At 40.6% G+C, this 13093-nt stretch overlaps 2 protein-coding genes across 9 annotated transcripts in view; one reads left to right on the top strand and one right to left on the bottom strand.

Annotated features, from left to right (window-relative positions):
- Window positions 1-10397, top strand: part of TEX10 (testis expressed 10) — a 61008-nt gene extending 50611 nt beyond the window's left edge. The window contains exons 12-15 of one of the 4 annotated variants that reach the window (XR_013443777.1): window positions 250-330; window positions 1950-2131; window positions 6072-6247; window positions 8728-8817. Coding sequence is in view for 2 of the 4 variants with exons in the window: in XM_078061519.1 (XP_077917645.1) it covers window positions 250-330; window positions 1950-2131; window positions 8728-8938; window positions 10179-10292 (588 nt within the window). In the remaining 2 variants the exon portion in view is untranslated. Of the gene's footprint in view, window positions 1-249; window positions 331-1949; window positions 2132-6071; window positions 6248-8727; window positions 8939-10178 lie in introns of those variants that run through there. The other 3 variants (XM_078061519.1, XM_078061520.1, XR_013443778.1) reach the window with 3 other exon arrangements.
- A 220-nt stretch (window positions 10398-10617) lies between these two features.
- INVS (inversin) overlaps window positions 10618-13093 on the bottom strand; it is a 159775-nt gene continuing 157299 nt past the window's right edge. For 4 of the 5 annotated variants that reach the window (XM_036074130.2, XM_036074134.2, XM_078061517.1 and 1 more), the window contains one exon: window positions 10618-12670. In XM_036074130.2, the coding sequence (XP_035930023.2) occupies window positions 12519-12670 (152 nt within the window). In that variant the 3' untranslated portion in view covers window positions 10618-12518. The remainder of the gene's footprint in view (window positions 12671-13093) is intronic. The other variant, XM_078061516.1, reaches the window with a different exon arrangement.

Below are 13093 nucleotides of genomic sequence, written 5' to 3'. Positions count from 1 at the left end.
TTCATTCCTGTGCCTGGCACCTGATAGGACTAGCTCAATGTCCAGTAAATGTTTAATTAATGAATTGTTTGGAAAATTAGCCCATATATGAGACTCGATTGTTTTACCTTTGACATTTGTATCTTCAAAGTAATTTTTTGTTAAGTTTCCTGTTCTATGTAGGGCAAGTAGGTTAAAAAAAAGTCTGTAGAGCTTGTTTCTGACCTAAAATGTCCCGATTTGGTTACTGGTTTTCTCCTTTTCTGACAGACAGTTTGTCACAGTTTATTGGTTATCCCTGCCCGAAGCCAGAGCTTTGACATCCTGCAGAGTGCCATCAGTAAGCATTTGGTAAATATACTTACATTTTTTTGTTTTGTTTTGTTTTGCTACTGAAAAAATCATAGAGAATCCTTGGTTAATAGTGGGTTTGCCATAGGCAAGGAGAGAGTGTGTGTCCAGAATTCTAAGCTTAATAATTCCATGGCCTCGTAGCATGATGCTGTGACAAGAACTGGGAAATCTTGATGTTTTTCCTGGCTGTTACTTATTAATTCTGTAACCTTGGGAAATTCCCCCTTTTCCAGGACCTTACTTTCTCCATCTGCAATGAAGGGCTTTAAAATTATACCTTAGGTTCTTCTGACTTGTAATGCTTTAATTAACATGTACTTGGTATTGGTGTATTGGGAATCCAGAATCCAGACTGGGGTCTAATTTACACCTTAAAGATTTGGGTTCTAAAGTAGGGATGTATCCTAACAGTTGGCTCAAGGCCTGGTCACTAGAAGCAGCGAGCTCAGCCTTGAGACTATTTTGTCTTCTGGACAGTTGGTGTTCCTTGTTTCCATTGGGTATGCCTGGGTTTTTGCTTTTTAGCTTCCTCCAACATTTATACTTGGATCTCTGGCTTATTATAATTATGTATAGTGCAAGGGACGGCTCCCACATTTTATCTTCTAGGCACTCTCACTTGTTCGGGTCATTTTATAGGCACATTCCAACCCCCTTTTCTCCTTTAAAATGTTATTTCCCTTAAGTTGGAAGGATACTGTTTTGAATTCCCAGTACTCTTTTCTCTCGACTGTCGAACTTCCAGTCCTTATGTGTTGTGTCTCTAAGGATCCCTACCTTTTTTCTTTTCACCTCCCCTCCAGATATTTATGTCCTCCTTTGACTGCATTCATTATTCTAGTTAAAAGATCAACACAATAGTCATTCTTGGCCACTATATTCAGACAGCCTGATCAGAGCCTGCAGACTTCAGTGATGACTCAACAGTAGTTCCCAGGAGATTTAAACTGTGCACACGTAACAGTTATAAGTTAGAGTCCACCTTAATGACAGTTTACAGTAGAGTCCAAATGAATACATATACCGTGATGTCCCTTATCGAGGTTTTGGGGCAGTGAAGCAGTCAGGTGTTCAGTATAGTGATGTCTTACCCCTGGGTGTTTCACTTAGTCATGTCTGAGTGAGTAGCTAAATTAAGGGAAGGGGAAGGGTAATTGTAAAATGAACTCTGGTTTGTATATTTAATTACCTGGGGTGGAGGTGGTGCCAGATACTAGAGTTTTCTAGTCTGAAGAATCTAATAAAGATCATGTAAATGTGATTGTTGGTATCAAGATTTGGGGGGGGCCATGAAATAATCCTTTTAAATGATGGTATTTCTGACCATCAGAAATTGTAATGTCTTGAAAATTTTAGTAGACTTTGTCATGGAGGGGAGGCAGTGGATTAAGTTAATAGTATTTCTTGAGTTGGCATGCTTTCAAAGTTATTTAATGTAGTAATTAAATGCTTAAGGGAAAACAGGACCTTAAGGTATGGCAGGTGGCATGTATTATGTATGTACTGTTTTTCAGTAGAAGTGATGTTAGGTTAACTCTCCAGTCAATGGGGTTTGGTTTTATCCAGGAGAGAGGACTGTTGTGAAGAGGTCATTAATCTCATTTTTCTCTGCCTAGGTTGGGTTGACTGTAATTCCTGACAGTACAGCTGGCTGTGTTTTGGGTGTTATCTGTAAGCTCCTGGATCATACGTGTGTACTTAGTGAGACTCTCCTGCCATTTCTGGCTTCTTGTTGCTACAGTCTTCTTTATTTTCTGCTCACTTTAGAGAAAGGAGAAGCAGAACATCTAAGAAAGAGGTAATAGTTTTTGTATTCTTCAACTTTAATTTTTTTTCCTATCTACCTCCCCCAACCAAATAAATGAGTAAATAAAATTTAAAAATTTAAAAATTAAAACAAAGAGTCAAAGAAAGTTAGATTTGGGAAATACCCTAAATTCTCTTTCAGAATTTGTGTAAACCTAACTGGCGTTTTTTTTCTTTCATAAATTCCCATTGTATTGTGATGAGAATTTTTAGCTTTTGTTTTTTTCCTTTAAGCTACAGATTTGAAAAATTAGATGGTATAAACTTTCTTTGGGAGCTTTCCTTATTAATGTTGCTATAGGTCTAGCAAGAAAAGAAATTCTATCTACGTTTAGAAGAATGCACTTGTTAATAAGTACAAGCCTTTGTATTTTGTTTTGGGCTTCGTTAGAGCTAACCAGAGTAGAATTTTTAAGTTCTTGGATTTAAGGAAATTTTTCTAAGATGCTAGTGTTTGTATTAGTTATTCTTTAGCTCTTATATGATATAGCTCTTATATATAGCTCTTCAAGAGACTAAAGGTTCTAGCATAGTTTGGAATATTTCACTTTAATTTAAAAAAGTATTCTCATGCTATGTTCTTACTGGTATGCCTGTTAAAATTTTTTATAGAAATCTAGATTTTATAGAAATACAGATTTTTAAAAATCTAATATCAATATAAGAAAATAATTGTTCTATTGCCTGTTAACATTTTGGTATTTTTCTAGTTTTTTTAAACTTTTCACATATGATAAAAATAAACGTATGTATGTATGAAACATTTATATAGTTTAAAGAGTCTAAGTATAAACTGAACATCCATTTAACCTATCTCCAGGTTCAGAAGTAGAACGTCATCAGCACACACCTTGTGTACCCTCTACAGTTACTTTTCCTACACACCCCAGAGATCACTTTTGTGTGTTAAATAACAAAAATTCAACTTAGTAAATTTTAAAGATCTAATTGACTTTATTAATTGATTCACTAATTGGGCAGCATTCCATCTGGTGAGTAGAGGGGAGCTCTCAAGGGCTATAGAAAAGGAAAGGTTTTTTTTTTTTGTTTTTTTTTTGTTTATTTGACAGAGAGAGAGAGACAGCTAGAGAGGGAACACGAGCAGGGGCAGAGGGAGAGGGAGAAGCAGGCTTCCCGCTGAGCAGGGAGCCCGATGCGGGGCTCAATCCCAGGACCCTGGGATCATGACCTGAGCCGAAGGCAGACGCTTAACGACTGAGCCACCCAGGCGCCCCGAAAAGGAAAGGTTTTTATAAGTAGATAGGGAATGGGAAAAAGGAAATTATTACCAAAGAATCCATCATTTAGGCAGGGTGGCCCTCCCAAGGGGAATAGAAGGGGTCTATCAGTAAATTTTTCTTTGTGCTGATCAGAAAGTTCCTGTGTTGACTGATTAAAGGTTACATTTCTGGGGGGCTGAAACTGCAGTTAGGTATTAAGTCTTGGTTTGCTGACTTGGGGCCTTCACCTAAGTGACACCATTTTGAGCCTGGGGTTTTGTTTTTTACATGTGTTAATCATTTCCTTGCCTTTTTATTAAAAATTTTATGTGCATTTGTAAACAATACAATTTTGTTTTGCGTATTTTAAGAATTTTATATAAAAGGGATAGTACTATATGTATTTTTTGTGATTTGACTGTCATCATCATTTGTGAGTCATTCATGTTGATTCAGAAATTTATTTCATTTTTGTTTCTCTATACCAGGGCTTAAGCAAACTGCTTTCTCTAAAGAATTAGATAGTAAATATTTTAGGTTTTTCATGCCATATAAAGTCTCTTGTCAGAACTATTCAGCAATGCCCTGGCAATAGGAAAGCAGCAACAGAGAACATATAAAATGAATGGGTGTGGCTGTGTTTCAGTAACACTGTTTATAAATATGGGATGTGAGTATGATTGGCTGTGATCCATCCAGTACATTTGATCTACAATATTTTGTTACATGAATGTGCAGTAACTTACCATTTTACTGTCAACATACATTTAGATTTTTTTTTTTTTTTGCTAAGTGTGTATGTTTAAAATGGATTTTGTTGGGGCACCTGGGTGGCTCGGTCGTTAAGCATCTGCCTTCAGCTCAGGTCATGATCCCAGGGTCCTGGGATCGAGCCCCGCATTGGGCTCCCTGTGTCGCAGGAAGCCTGCTTCTCCTTCTCCCACTCCCCCTGTTTGTGTTCCCTCTCTCGCTGTGTGTCTCTGTCAAATAAAAAATAAAAATAAAAAGTAAAATGGATTTTGTTGTAAATAGACTCTAAAATTGACACATAAATAAAACACAGATTTGAAGATTTTCTTGCATATCATCAGACTTTTGGTCTCATAGGTCAAGAAAAGGCTTTTATAAATCCCAAGGAACTTCTTAGGGTTCAAAACATGTTACAATAAGAGTCCCCATTTATGAAATGTGTATGTTGCTATTTGTTATCTCCTGTCATTGAAATATAGCCCCTTTATTGAATACTTGGATGGGAAGTTTTAAAGATCTTTTATAAGTTCTTATGGAGAAACATCCCACTTTTGAGTTTCTGTGGCTGAATGGAACAAAATTGAGTGTATGAAATATTTTTTGCCTGTTTAAAATGCCCAGTTTTAAATGTTTTATGCTAGATATTGAAACGGTTGGTATTTCCAGGACTCTGTGTATCTTTCAGGTGACATTACTTAGTCACAAGGATGTGTTGCCAGCCAGAGTGGTAGGTGCTTAAATTCCCTTTTGGGCTACTCCTACCTTCCCTGAGAAGGTGTTTGTAAGGTTATAAATAATGAGAATGCCAGGCAAATTATTAGGAGGCTTTGATTTCTCAAGAGCTGGCCAAAACACCAGGCTTGACCACTCAGTTTGAGTTGTTAAAAACCATGGCCACTGGACTTTGAAGAAACGTATTATACTGTCGTCTTCTGGACTCATTGTTAGTAATGGAAAAATCTGCTGTCACTGAGCCCTCCTGGTAGGTAGTCTATTCTCTGCAGTTTTACTGTTTTCTCCTTAACTTTTGTGGTGTTGCAGATCAAGGTGTATCCTAATGTAGGTTTGGTTATTACCTGCTTCTTGAGACTTAGTGTACTCTTTGATCTGAAGACTGGGTGTTTTTCCTTTAGGTCTGGGAAGTGCTGTTACTATTTGTTACCTCCCGTTTTTCTCTTCTCTCCTACAGCCTCCTTTAAACGAAGGGAGCTTCTCAATCTGTCCTCTATCTCTGAACATCTTCTACTTTGCTGTATGTTTTATTTAACTCTTTTGAGTTTTAATTTCATCAGCTCTATTCTTTTCTTAGCTCTGTTGGGGTTTTTACTTGGCTTTTTGTCATTCTTGTTTTTTCCTGATTTATTGGTATTATTTTAAAGTTCCTGTCCGTTTGTTCTGTTTTTTCTTTTATTCTCTGGCATGGGAATTCTCCCTTATGTAGGGGAGCAGGTGAGACTCTGGAGATTGTTTTTCATGGGGTTGAACAAACTCATGGTTTGGATTGTACACCTTTTCTCTGAGTGCATCTTTTGTGAGAGTTCTGTGCAGATTATGGAGACCTCCCTGTGGGTCAGTTTTACATGTGCATTGTCCTGTCTTCCAGCTATACACAGGGAGCCCAGTTCTAGCTCCCTGCCTCCCACACCTAGGGCCTAAAGTCTCAGCTTCCAATACTAAGCTGTTGAAAACCCAGCCCTAAAATCCCACATCCAGTTCTGTACCTCTGTCGGGGTATCTTTATATGACTTCTGTAATGGTTTCTGGCACCTAGAGATTTCACCCATTCTGGCTTTTGAGCTTGGCTGTGTACTTTTTAAAAAGTATTTTATCTGTATTTCTCTGTGTTTGGAGTAGAAGGGGAGGTTGCTGTTACCTGATTGGAATATGTCAGAAGTTTGTGGAGTTATCCGAACTCCTCTTTTTTTTTTTTTTTTTTTAAGATTTTATTTATTTATTTGACAGAGAGAGAGAACAAGTAGGCAGAGCAGCAGGACGAGGGAGAGGGAGAAGCAGGCTCTCCGCTGAGCAGGGAGCCCGACGTGGGCCTCGATCCCAGATCCCTGGGATCATGACCTGAGCCGAAGGCAGCCGCTTAACCGACTGAACCACCCAGGCGCCCCCATGAACTCCTGAAAATTGTATGCAAAATACTGAACTTTCATCAGTTTCTTTAGAGTGATTTTTAGAACTACAGCTCTGAGTTCTGAAACCTCAATTTCATTGGTCCCAGTTATGTCCTTTTTTTTTAAATTTGAGAGTGTGCATGTGCATAAGAGAGAGCAGGAGTTCCGGGGGGTGGGGTGGGACAGAGGGAGAAGGAGAAGCAGACTCCTCCTTGAGCAGAAAGCCAGCTGCAGGGCTCCATCCCTGTACCCTGAGATCATGACCTGAGCCGAAGGCAGACGCCTAACCGACTGAGCAACCCAGGCGACCCCCAGTTCTGTCCTTTAAACACTTGTAGAATGCGTACACTTAGAATGAGTACACTCATGACAACTCTTAGAAAACCCTAGGAATGGCTGTTCGTATGGTATTTCTTCCATTGCTTGTACCCAGGTCTCTTGTATTTCTTTTTGGCTTGACAGTTTTAATTGTGTGTCTTAAGGTGGAGTTCTAAACTTTATTGACCCATTCACTAAACTTATATTTAGTATTGTATAGAATCTATGAGCTCTTCAGCACAGCTTTGATCAGCAATTATTTGAAATCCACTTAAGTTAAAATAGAAAATGGATATTGGACCATTATGGGGTAACTTAGAAAACTCAAGGGCTAGGAATGTGGAAGCAGGAATTGAAACTGGTTAGGAACCAAAGTAGTTATCTCTACATTTTCTTCTAGATTGTGTAGTCTTTATCTCTGTGCCTTTGCCTCCTTATTAGCTGTGTGTGCAGTCTGGCTTTTTTCTCCTTGCACGTGGTTCTCCTAACCTGGCTACACGCATGAGTCAACGGGCTGAATAAAGTCTCCAATAAGAGGATCTGGTTGGCTTAGAATGGATTCGGTATCCATCTTTGATGCAGTTGCTGTGTATGAAGTTGGGGAGGTTGATCAAATTGTGAAAGGACTGCTGCTTCTACATCTGGAGGTAGTCAGGTTCTCTGAAGGATTTGGGGACTAGGAGGATTATGCACTCCTGATACAGAATCTGTAACAGACTAAGGTCGGGGACTTTAACAGCCAGTGGACTCTATTGCTCCCTTTAATTGATACTCCTCTAGATTGTGGTTAGGCTAGCTGCAAGTCCACTTACCTTTATCATAAAACATTTTTGTTCCTGCTCTATAACAATACCAAGAGAATGATTCTTACTAAAATTTGGATTTATTATTTCTGGCCTTTCATGACCTAGTAATGCAGTAACAGTCCCCTAACTGGCTCCTTTCTGAAATCTATTTTGTTTCCTTGTGAGCACCTTCTTCCACAAATCTGCCCACTTTAAAACATTGAAGAGGCTCAGAATTCAGGTCACAGCCTTAAAGTTTCGTGAAGTTTTGTTTTGTCTGTATGTGTGTTTTTTTTTTTAAGATTTTATTTTAGAGAGAGTGCGCGAGACAGCGCACTTGAGAGCAGTGGCGGGGCGGCGGGGGGAAGAATCTCAGGCTCCGTGAGCTGAGTGTGGAGCCCAGTGCGGGGCTCAGTCGCACAACCCTGAAATCATGGCCTGAGCCGAAGCCAAGAGTTGGACACTTAACCAACTGAGCCACCTAGGTGCCCCTGTTGTTGTTTAATGTAAACTCTACCCCCAGCATGGGGCTCAAACTCAAGACCCTGAGATTAAGAGTCGCATGCTCTACTGACTGAGCCAGGCACCCATTTTTCTTTTCTTTTTATCAGTGGGATAGTCTTACTCTTGATTTTTGATGTTGTATAATAGTTGAATAATTTTCAGTGGTAGAGAACACTATGCATGTATAGATTATTCTGTTCTTTGGCTAATTCTCTGTTCTATATGATCACCAGGGCTTCAAGAATGTCCTGTTAAGCCCAGGAAAGTGCTGATTGCTAGGCTTCCTAGAACTCATTCAATTAGGGGAGAGCACCTGGTTCTTCATTGGATTTGCTTAAAATTAGCTCTGATGAAACCCAGTTACTAGTTTTGATTTGTGGAGTTTTACCAGAAAACACCAGGTTGTTTTTTATTTTTTTTAAATTTTTATTTTTTTAAAGATTTTATTTATTTATTTGACAGAGACAGCGAGAGAGGGAACACAAGCAGGGGGAGTGGGAGAGGGAGAAGCAGGCTTCCTGCGGAGCAGGGAGCCCGATGTGGGGCTCGATCCCAGGACCCCGGGATCATGACCTGAGCCGAAGGCAGACACTTAACGACTGAGCCACCCAGGCGCCCCTGTTTTTTACTTTTAAAGATTTTATTTGATAGAGAGCGAGAGCAGGAACACAAGCAGGCTTCCCGCGGAGCAGGGAGCCCGATGTGGGGCTCGATCCCAGGACCCCAGGATCATGACCTGAGCCAAAGGCAGACGCTTAACGACTGAGCCACCCAGGCGCCCCAGAAAACACATTTCTTAAAAGGACATTTCTCAGTTTTAGGAAATATGGAAAGGGTACTTCTTCTGTGTGTGTTGGCTCTCTGACTCATTTTTGTCTGTTGTTGTAGGGACAAGCTGTGGGGGGTCTGTGTCTCCATCCTGGCTCTCCTGCCTCGAGTCCTCAGGCTGATGCTGCAGAGCCTGCGGGTGAACAGAGCTGGGCCTGAGGAGCTGCCTGTTGTGGGCCAGCTGCTTCGCCTGCTGCTGCAGCATGCACCCCTCAGGACTCATATGTTAACCAATGCCATCTTGGTGCAGCAGATCATCAAGAATATCACGGTAAGTGTGGAACAGGGCTTTGTACTACTAGTACTCGAAAAAGGATTGCTGGGCAGGGCATGGGGTGTTGCTCTTGGGAGGCTAGGTCTCCTCTGCATTGACTGACTCCTGGAATTAAGCCCACTTTGGTGATTTCCCAGGGCTTCCCCTGATGACTAGCACCTGCCACTTAACCAGGGGGAGGTCTTTGATCTAGGGTCCGTAATACAAGCCATAAAGTAGTCAAATTGAATTAAGGTGGCAGGCAGCTTAGTTAGAAGAGGTACAGGCATCAGAGTCACTCCTGCCAGGATTCTGATTAGCTGTGATGGTTTGGCATGGTTTTTAAACCTGTCAGTTGTTTCACCTCGCTGTAAATACCAACTTCATTGAGTTTTGGTGACCATAAAATGAGATCATTCACGTAAAGTTTTTAGTGTAACTGACATTAAGTTCTCAACAAATGTTAGCTGTCATTAAAAAAACTATTTAGCAGGAATAAACTACACCCAATTTCTAGTCACTTAGTTCACTGTAAGAGGAAGTTGAGAAGTTGCAGGTTTCAGCTTTGTCTCATGGTTGGTTCTGTGTTTGCAGGGGCATCTCTGTCTAGGATTCCTTTAGTGTTTTTGGTTTGGAAGAGTTAGAGGTTTTTTTCATGTAGGTATTTGGGGCTTTATTAGTTAATATATAGTAATACTTCAGAGTAATAGAACTTAACTAGGTATATATAACAGGTTCTTGTTCTGAATTTTCTCAGTAGCCTTCTAGAAGTAATGGAAGAGGCAACAGAGTAATTCAGAAATAGAAGGGAAGAACAGTCAAGAATTTGGATTATTCTGAGGTTGGAGAATTAGCCCACCTCTATGGGGAAGAGAATGACAGAAATTGTCAGTCGGCCTTATAGAATTTTTCTCAGTTGATGTTACGCAAAGATTGTGAGACCCTGCCATGCCAAGCAGAGGAAGTCCAGAGTGTAGAGATGGTTGATGGTGAAATTTCATTAGTTCTAGCAGTTATTTGAGAGGGAACAGATGAAACCAGAAACTGGTGTACTGCTTGTACTTGGGGGTGTGACTAGGAATTTTCACTGCCAGTGCCCAATTAAGAAATCTCCATTTCCAATAAGATTTCCTATGGTGATGGATAGATGGAAGATGAAGGGCAGTGGTTCTGAGATCTCATTTGGGTTTGAAAAATACTGTCAGATAGCATAACAGTTTTGATACAATTCTTAAATTACTCTTGTTTTTCTCTGCAGACATTGAAGAGTGGAGGTATTCAGGAACAGTGGCTCACAGACTTACATTATTGCTTCAATGTGTATATCACTGGGCATCCCCAGGGGCCCAGTGCACTGAGTACAGTCTATTGAGTACAGTAAGAGGCATCGTGGTACCTCCTGTTTGAAATTGTTTATTCACATCTAATTTTGAAGAGAGACTGATGTAATGTTTGTCATTAAAGCTGAACTTTTAAAGTAGTTGTTTATGAACCTTCCTTTGCACTAAGGTAGGAAAACACAGGCTGGCTTCTTGGACTAGTACATGGTACTTGGTTACAGGTGGTTAGTGTATTTTGCATTTCATAGGAACTAAATATTTACAAAATACAGAGTGATAATACAGTACCTTCTATTATTTGCCAAGAAAGTAGCAGAATCTTTGTGTGGTCTCAGCTCCAGTTCATTCCGACAGCAACAGAAACCAGTTTTTTTATTTGGGAACGGTCGCCCTTACCCATCATGACATTCAGCTTCTCACTGTGGAGTCCTATTATGTACAGCAGTTTTCTGTCCCTCTATGCAGGAGCAAGATTTCAAGATAGTGCTGCAGTTGTTTGGGGTTTTCCTATACCTAAATGGTACTTGGTTTGATCTAGTTAATTCTTTTAAAAGTACTTTCTACTAATGATCCGTTATAGTTCTTTTAAAATTACAAGCTAGATAGCAATTTTATTGACCCTTGTACAATGTTGGGGGAGGGTTGGGGGTACCAACACCCTCCCCCACCCCGGTAAAAAAATCCATGTATAAAATTTGATTCCCCTAAACCTTTACTACCAATAGCATACTGTTGACCAGAAGCCTTACTGATAATCAGTTTACACATATTTTGTTATATGTATTAGATTCTAATTCTTAAAATAAAGCAAGCTAGAGAAAAGAACACATTTGCAGTACTACGGCTGTATTTATCGATACCATATGTATTTATTGGGGAAAAAAAACCACGTTCAGTGGATTCACACAAACCTGGTTGTTCAAGGGTCAACTGTATTCATTATTTTCATAACTATGAAATAATTTTTTACAGTTTGCTAATTGTTAACATTTTACTGCTTATCTCTTAGGACAGGGGTGGCAGTAATTTTAAGAAAATGGAAGTGGTCCTAGAAATATTTGAGCCTAGTATGTCACTGTTTCGTCCTTCTGTTTACATTCCTAACTTTGCTCTTAAAAAATGTGAAAAAGCCTACGATCACTGGATTGTATTTATGCCAGGTGTTCTTAGAGTTAAAATGTGTGTAGTTTTAGGACAGTTTTCCCAGCCAGTAGGAATGGCCTTTTGACAAGCTTGCTCACCTGTACAGGTCAGGCAGGAAATACAAGAAAATGGTAAGGCCTGCAGTGGTACCTTATGCATGAACGGTCTGGTCTGTAAACCCCCCCAGTTGATTCCTCGCTGCTGTGATACTGCTGCTGGTACTCAGCAGCAGCCCGAGGCCTTCGGAGGCTAACACGGGAACTGTAAAATGCAAGGAATCAGCAGATGCCTATTACTGTCTTAGTTTTTTTTTTTTTTTGACAGCACAAGCAGGGGGAGTGGGAGAGGGACAAGGAGACTCCCCGCTGAGCAGGAGCCTGATAGGGGAAGGGGCTCAATCCCAGGACTTGGAGATCATGACTCGAGCAAAAGGCAAACGCTTAACTGACTGAGCCACCCAGGTGCCCCAAGATTTATATATTTGAGAGAGAGAGAGTGTGTGGCGGGAGGGGAGGGGCGAGAGGGAAGGGGAGAGAATCTCCAGCAGACTGCCCCCTGAGTATGGAGCCCAGTGCAGCTCCCGGAGATCGTGACCTCAGCCGAAGGCAGATGCTTAACCGACAGAGCCACCCAGGTGCCCCTTGTCTTAACAATTCTTAAATGTAAATTCTGGGTCATGATTCTGGTCTAAAATTTAAAACTGATAATGCTGGAATAAGAGGAGACTGGAGAAAAGTAGTGAGATGAAGACGGCTCCTGTATAACAGGCTCCTCCCCACCCATCTCCTCTAGGTTCTTTACCAGGGCCGCCCCAGCTGGCTGGCAGCAAGCTCATGTTAGTGCTCCTCATGTTCTGAGTTTTACTGAGACTTTACTGTTAATTACAAGTTCTTTACAGCCGTACTGACTGAATGGAAGGTAGACAGCCAGGAAGCTTTCCACAGGCACAGTGTACCATGGTCCTTGTAGCACAGGCTAAAGAAGAACAGAGAGAGAACATCCGGATATGGTCATTCAGTTGTTACTATGTTTTCAGCCTAAGGCCTTAGGCATGAGGATTAATACTGTCTCAAGACGTAAAAGGTAATCAATCAGCAGAGAATCAGAACTCTGCACTAGCTATTCCAGCTACCCCGGACACAGTCTTCCTCCAGAGGTGGTCGAAGCTTTATTTTGGGTTTTGATTGAGTAGCTGATTGCAGGTTATAAGAAAAATTCTTTGATCTTCCACTGTTCTCAAGGAGGTGTATACACGGCAAGTTGCTCACTGTCAAAAGCAAATATCAGAGTTCATCAGGTTATTAATTTTAATACCGAAGAGTTCATTACTGGTGAGGAAGAAGGATTTAGATATGGGCTATCCATGGGGCTGGTAAGGTGATGACCAGTTTGTCATAGAGACAGGATGACTTATTAGCCTCGCATTTTCCAACATCCTCCAAGATACATGACCTCTCTTAAAGGAAAAACCTTGACTGGAAGGGGCCAGGTGCTTGAGCTGTGACTGGGACCTAGGTCTTCAGTCTGTCTGGAATAACTGGTACAGCTTTCTCTGTGCTTTTAACATACAACAACGCAAACTTACATATACATAGCTTAACTTTCCATGGACCACACACAGTGGGCTATATAGTCCATTGTAGAAAATAGGCTTGTTTGAAAACTATGTGTTGAAAACTGTATCTTTAAG

This window comes from Halichoerus grypus, chromosome 14 (assembly GCF_964656455.1).
Source record: "Halichoerus grypus chromosome 14, mHalGry1.hap1.1, whole genome shotgun sequence".
NCBI lineage: Eukaryota > Metazoa > Chordata > Mammalia > Carnivora > Phocidae > Halichoerus > Halichoerus grypus.
The sequence above is the reverse complement of the archived record's forward strand: the minus strand, read 5'-3'. Positions and strand labels throughout refer to the sequence as shown.